This window comes from Vanessa cardui, chromosome 18 (assembly GCF_905220365.1).
Source record: "Vanessa cardui chromosome 18, ilVanCard2.1, whole genome shotgun sequence".
In the NCBI taxonomy this organism is placed as follows: domain Eukaryota; kingdom Metazoa; phylum Arthropoda; class Insecta; order Lepidoptera; family Nymphalidae; genus Vanessa; species Vanessa cardui.
The window spans coordinates 10,621,128-10,643,656 of NC_061140.1; the positions used below are offsets into that span (position 1 = coordinate 10,621,128).

Consider the following 22,529-nt stretch of genomic DNA (forward strand, 5'->3'; position numbering starts at 1 on the left):
TCTAGAAAATTCTAGAAAGATCGGGAATGTTTGTTGCTTCATAAAACCTTTTTATTCGAAACCTCCCCAGACGGGTTTAACAAATCACAACTTTTATGAAAATTTCTATTTTCATTGTGTAATTTATGTTAAAATAAAGAGTGTCTGGTACCTACTACTACTGGTAGCACATACCATTCAAGAAGTTACCGATACATTATATTAATATTTCTCTGAACGACTTTGTGCACTTCAACTTGCATTAGTCAACTGTTCTCACGTGCGAAGACGCTAAAATATTTCATCGAATATTTCTCTAGACAAAGCAAAGGTGCAAAATTCGAAACTTGCAACATGGAATTTGAGTTATGACTTTGTACAAGGCTAGAATGCATTTATACCCTTTGTTGGAACATTTTAGAGTTTACTTATATATATTATTATGTATTCTTAACTTTGAGAATATAATTTTAAATAAGCCATGTAAACACTTAGTACAAAGTACTGATTGAATTTTAACTAAGCGTTAAAATGTTGGCATGCTGAAAAACGTAAATTTACTTATTAATTTGATACAAAAATTAAGGAGTATAAAAAATAAATATTAAGCTTTTTGCAAAGACATAAGCAAATTAGTAAATTATGAAACGTTCTTTAAACGGTGGATGCATTTCCAAATATGACATATCTAAGATTTATTAAAACATAAAAAATTCGGGCTACTAATAAAGACTTTCCATAGACGGATGCAGCAATAAAATGTAAACAGTTGAATAACGAACTAATAGGTAGTACTTACATAGCTAACTCTGTCTGAACATATACATTACTCTGATCCCAATGTTAGTAGCTAAAGCACTTGTGTTATGGAAAATCAGAGGTAACGACAGTACCACAAAAACCCTGACCCAAGACAACATAGAAAACTAATGATAATCTACATTGACTCGGCCGGGAATCGAACCCGGGACCTCGGAGTGGCGTATCCATGAAAACCGGTGTTCACACCACTCGACCAAGGAGGTCGTCAATCCTAACGAAGCATGCTTTCAACTTTCTCACTAGTAACTTTTTATCGGCCTGACATGGGCTTTGAACCCAGGATAGGGACCTGCAGTCATTTAGCCTCTAGAACAACGAGGCAATAATATTACATATGATAATTTCATTTTTAGGAAATACTTTTCTATACCAAAATTAAATTACAAATTATTTTCAATGTTAACTATGATAGGTATTATAATAAATTGTTAATACATTTCCCAGTAAGTTGTATAAGCTCTGGCAGTATATGCATTAAATTATAACTTGCTCCGTGAAATCTATTTTGGATTAAATTAACCAAAACATTATAGTTTGACAACCTTTACACACATGAGTAACTTCATGTACCGCAACTATTTCGTCTTGATAGTTAGTGTCTGGAGACGATATAACTGCGATCAATAAATCTTGATAGATAAATCGAACGTTCTGTATTTAATAATAAAATGAGATCTATTGAAACGAATGCGAATATTATTTGTAATATTGTACTATTAATAATTTCAATTTAGAAATTTAAATTTGGAATATTACATTTAAATTTATTAAATTTTAATTTATATGCATAAGATATGCTTTATCGAATTTGTAAAAAGGTTGAGGTTTCTTTGAAACATAAAATTTTATGTCCCCATGTCAAGGACAGCGGGTTACTGTACTACCTTGAAACCGAAACAAATTATATACTTGTATAATAACTGTAATAACTGATACCAATATTTGAATTTACTTTTGTCTATGTTTTTTTTATGAAGAAGCAAAAGTACAACGAAGAGTGTTTTCATGTTAAAAAATAAATTTCAATTTTGTAAATATTTTTGCACTTAAAGCAACCTGTCAATCTTTAGAAAATTTACAAGTAGTAGCTGGTACACTTCTTTTTAATTTTACCAACAGAGGTTAAAAGTAAAAAGTTTGTTTATGTTAAGTTGACGTATTGACATACAGATTATAAAAGTGGTGTCATTTTGTACAACATGTTTTCAGAGATATCTTTTAATTCAACAAAGTCACAGAATCATTTTAATATAATAATTCATCTTCTGCAAAAATCCTCAGACCTATTTCTGAAGTCAATCTCTTGTATCCCTGAGGGCGTAACGTTAATTGGAAAGCATTCAACTAGATAACGCTTGTCCTTGAAGGTCTTTAAGTCTACCTCCAGACAAGATAATATCGCTCACCAAAATCACATCTCACTTATTTTTAATGCTGGCAACTCTATATTCTTGTTGCAGCTTTTGTTCGCTTTTCATTTACACAAAATTGAACTCAATGTAATGGTAATATGATTTCAATTTGTATGTGTATTGTATAAATTTGCCTATATTTTTATCCGATAAAATAATGAGCATTTGGAAATCGGACAACTAATTTTAAAAAATAGAATCATAAAAAAATATTTCGATAATATTTATTTGTTATTTAAATAAACAAAACGAATACTTTGCTTATTGCCTATCAGTTGATTTATGAATTAATAAAACTGAAAAAGAAATAAATTAAGTTTAACATTTTTTAAATTGATTCCATTTTCAATTACATATTTTGTTTCATGTTTTATACAAATCACAAATTCTATAATACATACAAATGAAAGAGGTACGCTACAAAATGAAGATACAACAAATATTAATTCGAATTATTTTAAGTTTAATGTAATTTAATTTTATAGCTCTATCCATATACAATACTTTTAAAATCAACCTCAAATGCATTTCCAAGTAATCACTTGTGAATAATACATCCCCCATCGATCGAACAAACTTATAGGAGGGCCTGAATCTATAGCACGAACGCAGGTGAGAGACAAGTCGAATAGGGTTTTTGAATATGACCACACTGTTATTGACAAAAAACGGGACATAGACAAATGGTCCTAATTTACGAGGTAAATACCGTAACCCAATATGAATAACCGGATGTTTCCTTACGAATATCTTTATTTTATGATAACACGCGAGCGTGCAATTTATTTTCCATGATTGCTATCTCTTTCTATCTCTTGTTAATACTATCTTCCGTCTTTGTTTCGAGATTTAGAATTTGACGTGAGGTGAAATCGAAAAAGTAATATTATTTTATATTACTTTTTCGATTTATAAATTATTATTACGATATTAATGCATTTCTTCTAGAAAGTTGTTAGAGTTGACTAATGTAAATATTATTTGAACATTAAATGTTAAGGAATAGTCTCAGTACAAGTGCTTTCAATTTTAAATTTAGTATCGTTGTGTTAAATTGTCGAGGACAGTGTGAGTATTGATAAAATGGAATGTCTCGTTAAAAACAAAACTCATGGTCACTGTAGTTATTATTGGAATCTCGCTAGCCCTAGACGTATATATGACACCTTATTTGCTGAGCCCTTGAACGCGAGGGTAACGTCAGTGTACGTGAAAGTGATTTGGTAATGGGTAAGCTTGGTTTTTTGGTAATGTATTTACAAAATGCGATTTAATAAATACATTACAGGTAAATTTTATATATCGTCTAGTTAAATCACGTCATAAAACTCATTTCTCTTAATTTTTTACTTACTAAATTATAATTATAGTGATTGTGGTATCCTACCTATACGATAATTATACCGATTATAAATATTGATATACTGCATATTTACTTAAATTTATGTAACTTATTTAGTCTATGTATACCAGTGAAGTTTCTTAGTCTTAGCGAACTCTATCAACATGAAAATTCATTGGTACGGGAAAATTTTATTTAAAGCATTTGTTATAGTAAAAATGTGTATGGAATTTTCCGTAATATCATTTATTTGATATATCAATTACATAATTTAGCAACTATAACTATTGTTACCATCCAAACAATAAAACATCCAAAAAATAATCCCTTTTCGTTCGACTTATATTCAATATATTCATAATATAATATATATTCATTATAAAATACCGTTTCCCTTTACAGCTAGAACTAATAGTTTTAGCCGTATATACGTTTTTAAAAAAGACTAGAATTTGTGAGTAAATAACTTAGTACAGTCGGGTAGATAAATTCTGATCGATACATCAATTTTCAACCGACTTCCAAAAGGAGGAGGTTATCAATTCGTCTGTATTTTTTTTTTTTATGTTTGTTACCTCATAACTTTTCACTGGGTGGACCGATTTTGATATTTTTTTTTGTTTGAAAGGTAGTGCTTCCCGTGGGGTCCCGTTTTTTTATTTTTTTTTCCGATGATGGTATCCATGTGAAAACGACATAAGTCTTAAATTTGCATTATGTATATGCGCGACAAATAGGTGAATAACTGAAAATCACGTTAACCAATTTTGATAATTCTTTTTTTATTGTAAAATATATACTTCAAGGGTAATTTGGTGAAAGTTTGGTAAGGTTCTGAGCACAGGATCCATGACAAAGTAACGGAACGGAAGGGAACGGAACAATTCTGAGGAGCACGTTAGCGATACTCGGTCGAATCTTTTATTTATAGGTTATTTGGATATTTGAGTCACCTTCCGTCATGTGGTTATGTTTATGTAATTATCATAGTCGAATATTATAATCAACTAGCTACCCACCCCGGCTTCGCACGGGTGCAATACTGATACTAAATATACTACAGAATTTGTTTATATATGACATCACATCGCAAACTTCTAAAATTATCAGTGTTTCTTTACTATATTGTTCATGTTTTATATACACAAACATTCCCCTTGAATCACACTATCTTTTAAAAAAAACCGCATCAAAATCCGTTGCGTAGATTTAAAGATATAGGGACAGAGAAAGCGACTTTGTTTTATACTATGTAGTGATGGAACTCCTATACGGCTCGCAGTTAGGGTGCGATATGGGGCAGAATTTCTTACTATCTTTAATCAAATTTTGTGTATGTGATGTGATGTCATATGATGTACGAAATATAGTTGGTCTTTTTCAAAGTTTTTTTGCTGAGTTCGATTACAGCTCTTTCGAGGGATCCTTGTAGTTTACGCCGCGTGACGTATTAAATCCGCATTTTCGAAAGTCTATTTTTGCTTTATTCGCAAGTTTCCTTTGAAATTGTCCTCGAAGTAGTTTCTGACTCATATAAACGGAACGTTTAATCTATCCATATTAAAAAAAAATTAGTTAGTCAACATCAGCTTCACTTAAAATCAAAAAATAAATAAAATTTTAACAAAAAGAAAAACCGACTTCAAACAAAACACTATTTTAAAACAAATGAATATGCACGAAAAAGTAATAAAAATAATTGCGTATTCAACATATTTTTTAGAGTCTTCCTAAGTTAAATGAAATGAAAAATATTAGACTACTTAAAAGTCGATTAACGATTATATCATGTAGTTATAATTATTGTTACATTTGGAGTCGGTGTCAGCCAACCCTATACTATACCTATCAAAAAACAATACGAGAATACTTTAAGAAATGTTTCTTACAAATTACTTTTTATACGATATTATACTGGGTCAATCAAGAGGCTCGTATCGCTTCTTTCTTTTGATTGTTGAAGCGTGTGTCTGTGGCTGACACCGGCTCCAAATATAACAATAACTATAACTACGTTATATAATCGTAAATCGACTTTTAAGTAGTCTAATATTTTTCATTTCATTTAACTTAGGAAGACTCTAAAAAATATGTTGAATACGCAATTATTTTTATTACTTTTTCGTGCATATTCATTTGTTTTAAAATAGTGTTTTGTTTGAAGTCGGTTTTTCTTTTTGTTAAAATTTTATTTATATGTAGGTAAATTATATTATTAAAAAGGATTATTTGTAAGGTTCTATTGATATTCGGTCCCGTTAGTATAGTAAATTTTATAAGCCTTAAGATGTATTATTAACTGGATTGACATTATGTATTTGTGGACATACTTTTACAGTTATTTTTACAGTTTTTTTTTCTACCCAAGTGCTGAAGACCCTTCGTCTTCAGCACTTGGGTAGAAAAAAAAACTTTAAAACAATTTATTCTCATGTAAGAAGTCAGGGCGAGTCGCTAGTGCTAACTAATTTTATCTTATTCATTAATCCACTTTCATTAACAAGCGCAGCGCAAATATATTTTGAGCTTTTTTACTTCATTCATAAGATACATTTTTCAAGGAAGGTTAGAACAAATTTTTTTTTTGCTAATTTAGCGGATCGCTTGAATAGCCGAGGTTCAAATTAATCTTCGTTATTTAGTTAATATTTTGTACTCAACGTTTAATAACGCTTTTTACAAAAGATGGTAATTTTATTAATTGTTATATAAAACCTCATTTGGAGTCGAATAATGTAAGTAAAACTTTTATTATACCCTTTATTAATTTTAATTTAGACTTACGTACGAAATAATAAGCTTGATATAATATCTGAGATGGGTCGGGATTAAAACACGTACATACATACATTGTATACAGATAACGTACAAACACACGCTTGCGTTTTTGGGGATTTTATTTGTACTTAAAATCGATTTTTGTGACCAAACAAAATTTTATAAAGTATGAGAAGAAACAAGTATATGTATGATAAACCTCCTTGTTGATTTATTTTATTATTAACTATCGACGTCACAACAGAGGTGTCTTAAGTGTTACTTGAGTCTCTGTGTCTGGGACGTTGAAGCTCCTAAATGGTTTTGCTTAATATTTTCTAAAATATTCTTAACTATGATTAAAAGCATCTGATCAGCTATATAAAGGTCGTTAGTACATTAGTTATTGAAGTGATGTAGATACGTAAGTAACTACAGCTAGTATGATTTTTTTAAAATTACTATATAAGAAAAAGTAAAAAAAAAAACGATGTCACAATTATACAACTAAAACGTATAACGTTGGCATGAAGTTCAAACGTTGGTAAGCTATATAGGCAAAGTAAAATATGTTTAGATAAGCGATGATTTTGGAGAACTATTTTACAATATTGGTATGCGGAAGGACAAATGAACCACCTGATGGTAAGTGACGTCACGTCTGTAGACATTGACTCTGTAATAAATATGACACAACCTTTACACCGCCAAGGCGCCGCCAACGTTGGCAACCAAGATATTATTTGTGTCTATCGTTACAATTGCACACTTACCCTTTAAACTAGAACATAAGAATACTAAGTATTGCTGTTTGGTATAATGTCTGATAAGTGGTCATTCCATACCTAGCCATGCAAAATGTATATATCCTTACCATCAAGAAGCTTATACCTTAAAGGGTTCAAAATATACTAATTTCTTATAAGTAATACATTTTAATACAAATATGTATCAAACTTTTTTTTTACCTCTTTCGACAACACAACACTAAAAATGTTTAAAAAATATTTGTAAAATATTTAAACGATTCCACCATAGTTTGTGGCATTCAGAAAAGTTTTCAACTATAGCAACGTTCTATTAAAACCGCTGCCACACACTGAAACGTTCCACATCACGTAATGAAAGTATTTTTTTACTTAAAACTAATATTAATGTAAATATAAAGTAACTTATCTAAATATTTTTCTATTATTTTTTAAAATTTGCAAAATTTTAGTTCATAGATATTAGCGATGTACGAAACGCATTCTTTACTTCAAAAATGCGCCTACAACCTTTGGAAGTTACATGTTATGTACCTTATGTTCATAGTTATACTGGCTCACTCACCAATCTATTTAAAGAACAAGAATCTAATCATAAAATATTTTCTATACAAAGAATATCTATGTCACATATCATTATGTTCGCTTTGTCAGAATAGACAATGATTTCTATTATAAATCCGACCAATAATGATTTAATTAATATAATTTTAAAAAGGTTAATTACTAGTTTTAAGTCAATAGTTGTATTGTAAAATGCAAATTAAAAATTATATAAGTTTTGAGTGATCTAAATCGGATTTGAACTGATTAAATGAGGTCTTGTAATTGAAATTATCTCAAAATTTATAAATTGTCTAATTTAATATATTTTTAAATATAACTATATCTGTGCAAAGAAAAAACTATTCGTTGTGGAAAAATTAATCAAAAACACAGCTAATCATGGGATCTAAGATGTTATATTCCTTGTCCTCGTAATTGCGCTGAGTCACCCTTTAAACCGAAACCCAGTCATGCAAAATATTAATGTTTAACAGTGGAATAACTGATCAGTGCGTGGCACGGAACGCTCCCTAATGAAACCATATTATAACAGAAGATAATATAGATGATACAGAAGAGTATTTTTGATCATTTAATACGCCAATTTACAAGTATCAAAACTACTGTAAACATTTGTATATTTATTTTAAATGTCATAATTAAATTAATTAACCTGGCTTTGCAATCTATTCATATAATAAAATTGGAGTGTCTGTTTGTAATATTAAAATAATCGCCTATTTTTAAATGCATAGGTATGTTTATCTACTTGTTCTGCCTAATCTTGGGAACTGGTGAACCGATTTTCATGGGACTTTCACTGTCAGAAAGCCGATCTTTTACGGCCAAATCAATAAGCTAATTTGATTAGTTTTGATGTAAAGCAAGCTTAAGACCTACGGACGGACGGAGGCTAATTTTTAATACCAAGCAAAGCCGCGGCTGAGAATTAGTATGATGGAAATATAATCCATACTTTCTAGCACTTAGGATTAATATAGCTTGACAGCACGAAAAAAGATCAAAAGATCGTTAGCCCCAGTGATTACCACCTACATACGAGTACATACAGACAGATGGTTCCTCTACATAATATTAGTATTTATAGATTAAGACGAAAAATTAGGATCTATCAAATCAAAATAAACTTTATTCAAGTATTGTTTTACAAGCACTTTTGAATCGTCATTTTACAATTAAATGAAGCTACTCCCGGTTCGGAAAGTAGATTCTACCGATCAGAACCGGCAAGAAACTCAGTAATTACTCTTTTTCAGCATTTAAAGAATCTATATATAGGATATCCCATATGTTACTTATCTTGAAAAACTGTACGGAACACCTGGAAACATTTATACAATATTTTAAATGCCCTACGGTTTAATTTATTTTTATTAGCCTTGTTTGAAATATGAATAATGTTTTTATATATATGAGGTAACTTTTTCTTTTTTTTTAAAAATCGCGAAATAATACTGTCATTGTAATATCATCTTCAACTACACAGAAAGAAGAACAGTTTTTGACTGAGCCACATTAAGAAAGAAGAATATGTAAAGCTGTAATAAAAACTAAATTTCCTAAAAAGGTATTTTTATTCGGCATTAGCATATTGTGTATGTATGTGTTAGTATATATACATATACACACGTATAATAGACAAAGTAACCTACTGTTACTTTGTTCTGTCGCTAACCTCAAGCATCTGAGATTTTTAAGAAAGTATATTTGATAACAGTTAGCTCAAGTATTTCATCTATATTATGTATACTTATAATAAAATTGGAGTGTCTGATTGTAATATTGAAATAACTGTTTTTTTCTAAATGCATATGTGTGTATACACGGTACATATAACAAAATTAGCAATTTTTTTCTGTCTCTTTGGCTGATTGTTCCAGCAAATCTCTAGAACAGTTGGGTTAATTTTGACGAGACTTCTACTGAAAGGAACCTCATGTAGTAAGGATTTAGTCTAGAACAATATTTTTTAGAACTATTAATAATAAAAGATTAACAGCTATACTAAAACCGTCTTTAAGTATTATGAGAAATATATACTAAGAAATACTTTCAAACTCATGCGACTCATTAAATTAAGCCATATGAGCCCAAATATTTCTCTTCAGTCGAGTAGCCCCCGTGGGGTACAAGTGGACGCCATCTTGTTCTTTGTACGAAAATTAAAAGTATGTAATGATATCAAATCCAAGCTTGTATAGGCTCTTTTGACTTATTATGTTACGTTGGAATGAATTTAATGTAAAGCTACTATCGAAAGTACATTCTACAGGTAGGAACCAGCAAAAAGCTCTGGAGCTTCTCCACCATTAAAATCAAAAATAAATCATAGTACTAGGTCCTCGTATATAATTAACATAGTCTTGTAACGAGTTATAAGGCTTACGTAGCAATGTCTTTTGATATAATCTTTAAATTATTTCAACAACAACAACAACAACAACAGCTTGTCAATTCCCACTGCTGGGCTAAAGGCCTCCTCTCCCTTTGAGGTGAAGGTTTGGAATATATTCCACCACGCCACACCACATATTGGAACACCAATGTGGGTTGGTGGAATACACATGTGGCAGAATTTCTATGAAATTTGTCACATGCAGGTTTTCTCATGATGTTTTTCTTCACCGCTGAGCACGAGATAAATTATAAAGACAAATTAAGCACATGAATCAGCGGTGCTTGCCTGGGTTTGAACCCGCAATCATCGGTTAAGATGCACGCGTTCTAACCACTGGGCCATCTCGACTCAAAAATTGTTATCAAGTTATTCGTACAATAAATTAATATAATATATTATCTACTCCTAGTATGTTCTACCGCTAAACAGCCGTGCTTAATATAATTTTGTTCCGGTTTGAAAAGTGACCACCAGTCGATGGGCGTGACCACTTACCATCGAGGTGGGTCATTGCCTTATGAATAACAGATGAATCCCTATTTGAAATAAAGAATAATATAACTCTATATTATTTATAAGATTCATATACAAACAGTACATTGATACAATTTTAATGTGTTCAAATATAGATGAATTTATAATACACTAGCAGAACCTGCGGCTTTACCCGCGCGAAATTTATAAATAACGAACTTATACCTGTTTTACCCCCTCAGGGTTGGAGTTGCGTAAACTCCATACTTATTATCTGATGTTTACACCCTATAAGGATAAAATTGCCAAATTAAAAATAAGTAGGTGATATAGTAGTTCAGAAACTACCAAGTGGTGGTAACCACTCACTTATTAACTATGAAACATGTAATGTATGAAACAGTAGGTTTCCTAGTTAATGATATTTCACTTTCATAAATATAGATTATAATACATTTTTCTCCTCTGTGTTGATCCCACTGATATTTTGTGTAACTAAACAACTAATATCTTTTTTCTTCTATCAAAAAGTTTGTTGAGAATAATCAGAAAAGTTATGAAGACGCTGTGTCAGAAAAATGAGTCGTATATGAAATGGGTTTTCAAATTTGACATGTGTATATTATGTCCGAAACTTTATGTATTAAATGCCTTCTGCGGCCTTATCTATGCTGTATCTTTATATGGTCAAACTCTCTTCAAATGTTTTATATTATGTTATGTGTATTCCTTACTTTTATAATGTATATACAATCTATTTTAAATAGGAACCCGTACAATTTATCATTAGCAGATATTTCTATGTTTATTTTTAGTAAAACGTTAAATCTCACATGTTTTTTTTTTATATGAATATTTAGGCGTCCACAGTTGAAGGTTAAAAATAACATCCTGCCGTATTTAATTTGAAACATCGGTGTATCTGTGAAAACGTCCCAGATAGATTAACTGGAATCGAACTAATTCCATTCACATATACATTATATGAAAATGGTTTTTAAATAAAAAAATATTCTGAACGAACACGTATTATAATATTAATATTTAAAGAAGATATCAGTGACAGCCAAATAAAATATATCAGCTCTAACCGCCGAAATATTGTCACAAATATTTTATTACCTTTTTGCTTATATACTGGCTTACTTTAGGAGCCAACGGTGATAGTACAGTTGATGAGTGATCAATACTGCAATAAAATTTCTCTACTACGTATTAGTTATTCACGGCTGTCAATTATATAAAAAGTGGCACTTACAAATGTTACTTTAATAGCAAAACGTAATAACATCCCTGTTGCAAAGCGATAAACAAAAAGGATATATTTATACAGTGTTATTCGCTCTGTGCGTCAATCACTTGAAAACTAATGAACGTAACGATAGGAGATGACCAATCGACGCGGGGCTATTAATTTTTTTGGATTCTATTGATAGTAACCTTTTTTTTATTTAATTTTCAGCGAAGCGGGTAGCGGATGAATCTAGTTATATCTTTATTATGTAACACCGAACATCTTGACCGTCTATAAGAATTTCGCTCACTTTACGCTACCCTGGAGACACGCGAAGTACATTACTCGATATTGTGTCTCTTTTATATGTCCATACTAAAATCAAAACAAAAATATACTTTATTCGAGTTTGCTTTTACAAGCACTTTTGAATCGTCATTTTGGAGATTATTTTAAGTGAATTTGCCATCGGTAGGAAACTCAGTAAACATCTGAGTTTTCGTTTGCCTCGTAACAAATTACACCAAATACATTTCAGTGGTTTGACTTCAGATTGATATCAATTGGTATTTGTTAGGACGAAGTATGAATTTTATTTTATTTCCATTCAAAGAAATTTCTTTTCACAGTAATGCAATAAATTATTATTAGTATTCGTTTTTATTACAATATTAAATAAATTACACACAGGTACTTGAAAATACAAAAAAATTGTTATCAAGTGCTAAGAAAAATATGCCTTTATATTTAAATTTGTTACATATTCAATATTTATTTAACACATTTAATATAATATATATGATTGACTACAAAATTTATAAATAATTAAAGATCAGTGAAGCCGTTTAAGTGCAAAATTAGCTTTTACGCGGAATTCGTCACAATATCTCAATATTTCAATACGAAAAATTTGCTAATTGATAAGAATGCTTTATATAAACAAACTTTGACTGATAAGTTTTCCCATTTTCGCAATACTTATCATATTTTTAATTATCAATATAGATTCACATATTTCTAAAGATTCTACAGCTTTTTTTTTTTTCTTTTCAGAAATATTTTCATTAGCTAATTATCATAAGGAAGGTTTTAGTAACTGCTAAGACTAACTCAAGGTGAGTTGGTGAGTTTCAATAAATAGCTGGTGGGTAGGTGACCTACCATCACACGAGTGGTCAAAGTATATACAGACTTTACCCTAAAAACCTATTTTCTTTTTTTTAAATCATTAAAACAATTATGAAAAAAAAATCAAAAATCAAAACAAAGAAAAATATTTGAAATCGATAAAACAACATAACTCTTTCGTTCATACGGAGAATAATATTAGAATATAAAATAATATTAAATAAAAATGGCCTTAAAATAGTAATATCATGTCGAAACCTCTTATAAATTGAACACGTCCTTTTTGTTACGGTTCGATCATTCCCTTGTTACGCTTTTCTAGATTGATTAAAGCGCTTAAGCCCTAAACACCACACATACAAATATACAGTAATAAATAGATAATTTATACAAACAGAGTGTTGCTTAATTAATTAGAATTAATTTATCAAAGAAGATAGAGTGCTGTGGTGACTAGATAAATAATTTGTTAGGATAGCCTTAAATACCCGTTGATTAAGCTAAATTCGCTGTGGATAGAATATAAGTCTTTATATCACTGACTAAAAAAGGTATGTTATATATAAAAGTTATTTTGTCCAAACATAAAACACTTAACAAAATATTGTGAACTGTAATATAATTATAGCCTACTTCGAAAAATATTTAGTTTCACAAATAATTTAAGTATCACCTTTTTCGTAATATAAAAAAGACATCGTTAAAATTTGATAGTTGATGTGTAACTTTTAATTTAAAATCAGATTAAATATATTTTTTCCGAACTCAAAGTAAATTGAATATAACATTCTCATAGTATTATTGAATCGTGATGTCACAGAATTAAATTGAATGTATCGCTATGAATAAATGATCGTAGTTTGAAATTTTTAAATTATATACTGAAACATTTTTTTTCATAAAATAATTTATATTATTGTTATCAATAAACGATACTGAAATGCCATTCAAAATATATAATTAGTGATAATTGTTAGCTATGCGAAATTGAAGCCAAATATATATTTTTTATTTATTATGTCGTACCTAATTATATAGTAAAAACCTAGTACACTTATAATAATAATAGTAATGTATTAAAATTATTATTTTTTTTTATATATTGTTTAGCGGACGAGCATATGGACCACCAAATGGTAAGTGGTCACCATCACCCATAGACAATAACGCTTTAAGAAATATAACAATTCCTTACATCGTCAATGTGCCACCAACCTTGGGAACTAAGATGTCATGTCCCTTGTGCCTGTAGTAACACTGGCTCACTCACCCTTCACATTGGAACACAACAATGCTGAGTACTCTTATTTGGCGGTAGAATAACTGATGAGTGGGTGTAACCTACCCAGATTAGCTTATTATTAATTATAAATTCAAGTAGGGGGAACTTTATTTATTTTATAAACAAAAGATAAAAACAATGGCGACAAAACATATCTACAGTAAATTACCGGTGATGATCTAATTACGATTTTAATCGTGGTTCAATTTACAGCAATTTACGAAATCGATTTTAGTATCATTCGATTAAACGATACACAATCGTATTATAGTACTAAGCTTTCAAACGATTTCATTACAATTCTACCAATTTTCAAATAGCATTCGGAAAACTTGTCGGGCAATTAAAAATGTATTCGTACAGCATGTAACGGTACATGACATGTGAACATATGAGTATACCAATCCAAAGAAAACACGGGAAATGAGCTATCGTCATGTTAATTATTTATCGACTGTTTGAGCTTTGTATATATCGGAAGATATATTCAAACCCTCAGCCTATGTAATAGGCTGAGGGTTTAATGAGTCACCTGAAATTATGTGGTTATCGCCCTTAGCCATTAAGGCCTTACCGAACAATAACTCCTTACATCGCCAATGCACCGTGGGAACCAAGACGTTATGTCCCTTGTTCCTAGACACTGGCTCACTCACCCTCAATAGAACACAATAATACTGACTATTTTATTTGCTGGCATATACCTGATGAGGGAGTGGACCCTACTTAGAATGGCTAACACGAACCCTTACCCCCACCTAACACGTATCAATTAAAATATAGAGGTGAATAAAGCTTGGTGTATTTTCCTCTAGGAAGTAACCTTGCAGTAAAGTACACGCAAAACAATAGCACAGCTACAATCGTTATTATTTCATAGATCACGGAATCCTATACAAATATATTTGATAGCTATTTAATTGCCAGCAACGAAAAGTCAAGGTCATGTAATTTGCGTCCCCTTTATCCAACGCGAACAATTATATACGATGAAATTAGTGAAATCACGGAATGAAAGAAAAAAAATCGGTTCGAGACAAAAAAAAAGACATCGCATTTTTTATTCCATTGTCATATTTATTCCAGAACCTTCGCTACAATGAACGAAATTAGTTTTTCGTGTTCAAAGTGTACGGTAATTTAAGTTTACTTTGACGTCTAAAACAGCATTCTAACTTAAATTGGCCTGAAGTGTAAGTAAAAGTTATTACAAACTACATACCAGAGCGTCATTTGTTCCGTAAAACGAATTTATATTCAAATAACGTTTAACGGTATGTCAGGCAAGCTATTCTCCATATATTTTTTTTATATTTACTGTTTTATGAGGCGAGCAGCATAATTTATTCACGACTGTCCTTATAATAACGTATTAAGTTTCTTTCTTGGGGGTCTTTCGTTATTCTTTTGTTGGGGATGCTTCTGGCTCTGACGAACTCAGCGCGTGACACCTATTATAGAAATTAATTTCGCTGAAAATTATTTAAAGAAACTCATTTAATTTTTAATGTATATAACGCTGTTTTACTTAGGAATAGTGTGACGAAAGAAAAATAAATATCTTTTAATAAAATAATGAATAATTATAATCAACTCAGGACTACCCTCTATTATTATATATTTTATTCCTAAAATTATTTGACCGCCAAGATATACTAAAACCATTAATCATAATTACTAGGTTCTATCAAACGCAATAGAGAATATATATAGTATATGTAAGATTAGCTAATAACTTCCGAAGCAGCTGATCGTCTTAGTTTCTGCATTGCGTGAAATATTTATTCAGTTTTCATAATGTACCAGTAAAATTTCTCTAGAGAGGTGAAAATAATGTTACATCGTTAGAAATATTAAACTACGCCAATTAACAATTAATCACGCTATGATCGAAATGTAAATAGATTTTACCATTTTTCCGCACCATCAAACGGGCCAATCAGCGAAATCCTTGCGCACACTGCCACTGCACATTATTCTAGTACCTCACATATAAATATCGTCTCACACTATATTCCAATCACAAATCAAAATAATCACAATCACCGTGTTATATTGGCCGGTTTTCGATGAAACGGGAGCAATATCAGCGTAGCAGACTCGCGGCGACGGCTACGTAACTGCCGCTACGGCGCTACGAAGTCAGCCGAGTCCGCCCGAGTATCCACGACGCGCTCGGGGGAGCCGGGGCGAATTTCGCTCAGTGTTTCATATTTTATATCGGTTGGGACGAAGCGGAATTACGGAGTTTGCTCGGGTAGGTTTTTATAGCGTAACGGAACTGAGGCGGCTGGCTGGTATTCTATTTGGTAGGTATTTTTTCAACTTGTGTGCTCGCCGCGAAATTTTTCATTGTTCGCTTGGCCCCACACTTGTAGGTCGTGTGATTTTAATGGAGCAGGGCGTGACTGGCTCAAAGAAGTAATAACGCGTTGATTTGGTGCTTACGTTGACTCGAATGAATTGTTTGTCGTCGACTCGCATACATCGGTGATGTCACCGAGGATGATTTTGTTTGCTACGCTGATCGTTCGATGCTTGTCAAGTTTACCGATTGGATGTGGTTGACATCCAAGCATTATAAATTTTGTGGTAACGATTAAAATTTGTGTGTTGTTTTGAAATTTGTAATAATTTAATTTTAGTATTATACAATTTTACCACATTTTCACATTTCATTTTGTTTGCACTGTTGCTATTGTTTTAAATGAAATAACAAATGCAACAGATAAATAGAAAAAAAATTTTGTAATGCTAATCTTGTATTCAACCATTTATACAAGATAATGTTTATAATTATGTTCACTGCATTGCTTTTTATGTTTACTTCCTTAATTAATTACTAATTAATTTTGTTTAATTATTATCTGTCTGTATATCTAGAATCGAAGTTAGAACTCAATTTATAATTACATGGTTTTTAACTGGGAAAATTAAGTAAAGTAAATTAACAGCCGGTAAATTTCCTACTGCTGGGATAAGGCTTCCTCTTCCGTTAACCCGGGCTTGGAACATATTCCACCACGCTGTTTCAATGCGGGTTGGTGTAATGCACATGTGGCAGAATTTCGATGAAATTAGAGACATGCAGGTTTCCTCACGATGTTTTCCTTCACCGCTGAGCACGAGATGAATTATAAAGACAAATTAAGCACTTGAATCAGCGGTGCATGCCTGGGTTTGAACCCGCAATCATCGGTTAAGATGCAATCGTTCTAACCACTGGGCCATCTCAGCTTTTGAATTAAATTAGATGTTATATATCCCGTGATAGTCTAAACTTACTATTTATTATTTGTAACAAATTTGGTCAATATTCAAATAACAAAATTAACATTTACTAATAAATAATTAACGTTATTTTATTTTATTTCTTTATTTATTTAATTGCTCACACCAAAAAGTAGTACAATATAATACACAATAAACTAAAAGTCATCATATGTAAATGTGTTCTAAAATTAAATGGAAATTGAAAAATAAGTTGAAACTGTAAAATCAATAATTAAAAAAAGGCAATTGATAAAATAAAACATTTTAATATTAATAAAAATAATGAGATAATATGAGAACAGCTTTTTTGTCTAAATATTAAACATGATTTAAATAATTGTTAGTGGTAGTTACTTTTCAACCGACTTCAAAAAGGAGGAGGTTATCAATTCGTCTGTATTTTTTTTTCTTTTATTGTTAATAATATATTATAAATATAACTTACTTTTATGAAAAAAAATATATTGAATATATTGATCGCAAGAAAAAATAGGGAAGAAATTTTAGTACACCATTTAAGATATACATAAATTTGCCAAAACGACATACTTTTAACGTTGTACCATATGCAAGTAAGAATAAAAGCTTTTAGGCCGTTCTTAACCTTAATCTACGAGAGAATAGGAGTTTAAGTTAAACAATGGAAAATGTCACCCAGTCAACTTGTTACTAAAACATTTTTGGGTCAAATTCAAATATATCTTTAGTAAAATAGAATTGTAAATATAATTTTGATAACTTTTAATATCAACTGTAAATAATTGCTTTGAAAGTCTGTAATATTAAAATGTTTAGTATTTGGTATAATATGAATTGTAGATAATCAAATTTCAATTTGGAGTCACAAACTAGAATTTCTGTTATTTTCCAGATAAACATTACATAAATTGATTTTCATTTGGACAGAAGCAGAAGAAAAAATTGGTCTAGAGCTTGTTACCAAAATAAAAGCCATGCACTTGATTGATTGAACTGTAGAAATGGTTTCGAATTCATTGGTAGATATTTATCACCTATTGTTACTATCTCGAGTAAGTTTTTTTCTATTATTTGTTCAATGCAGAATGCAGACATTGCGATGTAGTATATATATCAATTGTTATTTATATTAAAAACATGCTTGAATGTATACTTTAAATAAAAACTTAATGATGTCCAATAATTATAATAGAAGCTCACCTTGGAACCCAACGCAAAAAAATTGAGGACATACATGTTGAGATAACTTAGAACCTCGTCATTTTTAAAATCGGTTTATATACCCTAAATGATTGATTATATTTCCAACTCTATGAAGATATTATAGTGCTCATTTAGCACCTGTAAAAATTCAGGTGTACCTACTCGTTATCCCATAGAAGGGTAATGTTATACCTTTTGTAGGCAATAGTAGGTTTTGTCCAACGCAGGATGGTAGTTCTGCTGTTTAGGATTAATTAAGTTATAAGCTTGCTCTAAGACTACTCAGACAGAGGAGTCCACTATTTAAAGAGGTTATGAGGAAATGTCTCATTGTGGAAACTTACTTCGAATAGAAAAAAAATGAATACACATGTAGTATAATTTCATTGAAACATGTAGGTTTGCTCACAATATTTCTCAAACCACCAAGAACGATATGAACAATTGTCAACTTATCTGGTTTTGAACCCGCAATCGACTCGGCTGAGATATACACGTAACCGCTGATACATCACGGTTCCATAAGTTCAAATAATTAATTAATAAATTACACTATTGTAATTTATTATTATTACTTTAATAGTATATTTTACTACAGATTAATTAATTATTAATTAAGTTAAACTGTAATCGATGCTGCTAAATCTATTGTATTAAAACAACAATTAAAACGAACACTCAAAAAGCCACCATTATCACCAGAAATATTTCTATCAAAAAAATACGCGCGAAATTCCAATTGAAATTATATTTTCGGTCGTAAAAATGAACGAATCAAATGTTTCCTTTCTTATGTACGTCATTGTCAGGCGCGTTTACAGCGTCGTAATAAAAAAATTCGAGTTCAATTAGCTCAAATGAATTGAAACCGTGTAAAAGGGACATAATGTAAAATTACCTTGTATTATACGCGAATAATATTAAATTTGGGTGCCATAAACATGTGCTTGTTTTGTTTGGATGAATACATAACATGAGTTTTGCTTTATATTCGAAAAGTTAAATGGTTGTAAGATCTGAATGGATTGAATACGAACCATTAACGCGTAACATATAATATGTTACGCGTTAATGGTTCGTATTCAATCGTCAAGGTTTTATGTGTATGAATAAAATATAATTTAAAAAATAGATATCCTGGTCATATAATGTACATTGGTTTATGGTAAGTGGTCACCACCACCACCAATTTAGGTGTAGGTAGGAACTAAGATGTTATGTTCCTTGTGTCTATAATGAAGCTTACCGTTCAAACCGGAATACAAGAAACCTAAGTATTGCTGTTAAATATTTCAATTCCAAATTCAATCCTCGATCGTTATCAATGCAATTTACTGCGATAACTATGTCAATCAGTGTTCAAAAAAGGTCATCATATGCCATTTTATCATATGCTACATGAAATATGTCATATGGTCAGACAAAATATGCCACTTGTATAATATATATTGTATAATCACTGTGATAATTCAAGCAAAGCATACATTTTTACTTTACTAGCTATCAATAACAAAAGTTACGAAAAAAATGGTTGACAAACAGACGAATAGATTTTTAATTCGTGAAATTACACTTACATTTTTAAAATTATAATTTTATCGTGTTTTAAGATAAATACCGATTGAGAAAATCATATGATACCTAAAAAAACCGGTCATATGTGAATCGAACTCGATGGTTTCCGTGCCATTGACTGGATAAACAATAATAGGTACACAAAATTGGGCACGGAACCCTAAAAAATATCTTTTCGGTAATAAATGTATTTTACGATTCTTTGAGAAAAATAATTTGTTTTGTCTTTACTTACTTTATTCATATACAAATTATTCTCTGTATATTATCTTACAGGTCATGCGAATTGATGACGCCATTAATTAAATATGAAGTGTAAATTGCGCTGGCGTAATATTAATTAAGTACTAAATATAAATAAATAAATTCAGTGGAAATAATATGTGACGGACCAAATTAATTTAAGTCCTGTGTAGGTTAAAGGGCAGATTCTTTCGTATTGTACGAAATTATCTGTACAACAACTCCGAAAATAACTCTGTCTGATTTTGATTAAATTTAGTATGGATATAGTTTGAGCCCCGGAAAAAGCATAGGATAAATTAAATTCACCTCCACACGGGGTGAAGGTTTGTGTACCATGCGTAAAGATTTATAAATTTATAAATAAAGGATAAAGGACCAAGGAATTTGTTCGTTCGTTCGTTTCTAGTTTAAAAAACGTGTATGTAAATTTAACTGTAGTTATATACGTACGAGGTTCTTGCATCAGCAAAAGATGAATTATCATCTCCGTAGAACGTGAATATAAAATTTCTTCTAAAAGACAATTTGAAAATAATATTTTTTGATACCAATATTTAATTCAAACCAGATACAGACATATGCAGAAGAGCTGAGATGGCCCAGTGGTTAGAACGCGTGCACCTTAACCGATGATTTCGATTTAAAACCTAGGCAATCAACACTATATATATATATATATATATATATATATATATGTGCTTAATTTGTGTTTATAATTCACCTCATACTTGGCGGTGAAGGAAAACATCTTGAAGAAATCTGCATGTGTCTAATTTCACCGACATTCTACCACTTGTGCATTTCACCAACCCGCATTGGAACAGCGTGGTGGAATATGTTCCAATCCCTCTCCTTAATGTGAGAGGAGGCCTTAGCCCAGCAGTGGGAAATTTACCAGGCTGCTACTTTGCTACTTTTAGATACAGAAACATAGTTTATATTAATGTCATATCAACTGATTGACATTAATGTAAACTACATATAAGTAATCATATGATAAAAATAAATAGCAAACCGTTATTTCATACTTTCAAATAAAAACCACTTTTACAAAAAGTTAGTATCCTTACATCAACAATAGAACATCAATTGTTAAGTGCGTGCGTCTGTCGAACTATAACGACAACTACGACCTTGAGCCAAAAATGGATAATTTTAAAATAATAGATTTTTGGCCTAACAAAGTAAGAAAGAGATTTAGTAACAGAGAATTAGTAAGGTGAGTTTAAAAGATCTGTAGAGACAAAAGTTACCTGTTTATATTTCCCATTCTTGAAGATGAGTGATGGTTTCCTTGCCTCTGAATTTGAACCCTTAATCTAACAATAACATTTACGTGTGAACTACTGGATCATCTAGGCTTTTACACAGACAATGTCCTACTACCAACAATTATGCCAAATATTTAAACCAAACAATATACCTGGTAGCCATATCGTATTCCTGATATTATTTTAGACAGCAACAGCTGTTAATATGTTCTATATTTATTACTAGGACTTTGACATTGAAATACAAATATACATCTGTTCAATAATTTGTAAATGTGTTTATTATGAGAGTTATAAAAACAGTAACAGAAGTTAAACCAAGCCGTTATAATAAGAAACGTTTCAAGAACGACCTTCATATTTATCTCTCATTACGCTCAAAGAATTCTTACTCGAAAAAAGTATTTTCATAATGGTTACGATAAAGAATAGAAAAAAAAACGTAATTATCCATATTCTATATTTTCCATCTCTCTGCTCGGACCCTTTGCCACGCATTGAATCAAACGTAATATCGGTGTGCTGTTGAAAAAACTTCGCGGACGCCATCGGCTTTTTCAGGTCATTGCGCTTGTACAAAATGGCCGGTTCTTTTATTAAAGGCAAGTTATACTTGAATAAGAACGTAGTTTTACAAAAGCATTGTTTTTAGAAATGATAATAAACGTTTGAAAATTATATTTTAAATTTCGACCACTTCTTTTCGATCTGTGATAAATCCATCTAGAAATGTTTTTCCAATAAAATCGAGGTGATATATTAACGACGCATTATAGATATTGTTTTATTCTTGTAGATGGAATTGTGATTACGTCTACTA

The 22,529-nt window shown here is 30.7% G+C and overlaps 1 protein-coding gene across 1 annotated transcript in view; it reads right to left on the reverse strand.

Annotated features, from left to right (window-relative positions):
- LOC124537641 (hemicentin-2-like) overlaps positions 1 to 16,266 on the reverse strand; it is a 359,030-nt gene extending 342,764 nt beyond the window's left edge. Inside the window, exon 1 of the mRNA XM_047114538.1 lies at positions 16,074 to 16,266. Coding sequence (XP_046970494.1) covers positions 16,074 to 16,076 — 3 coding nt within the window. The 5' untranslated portion in view covers positions 16,077 to 16,266. The remainder of the gene's footprint in view (positions 1 to 16,073) is intronic.
- Between the last annotated feature and the right edge of the window lie 6,263 nt (positions 16,267 to 22,529).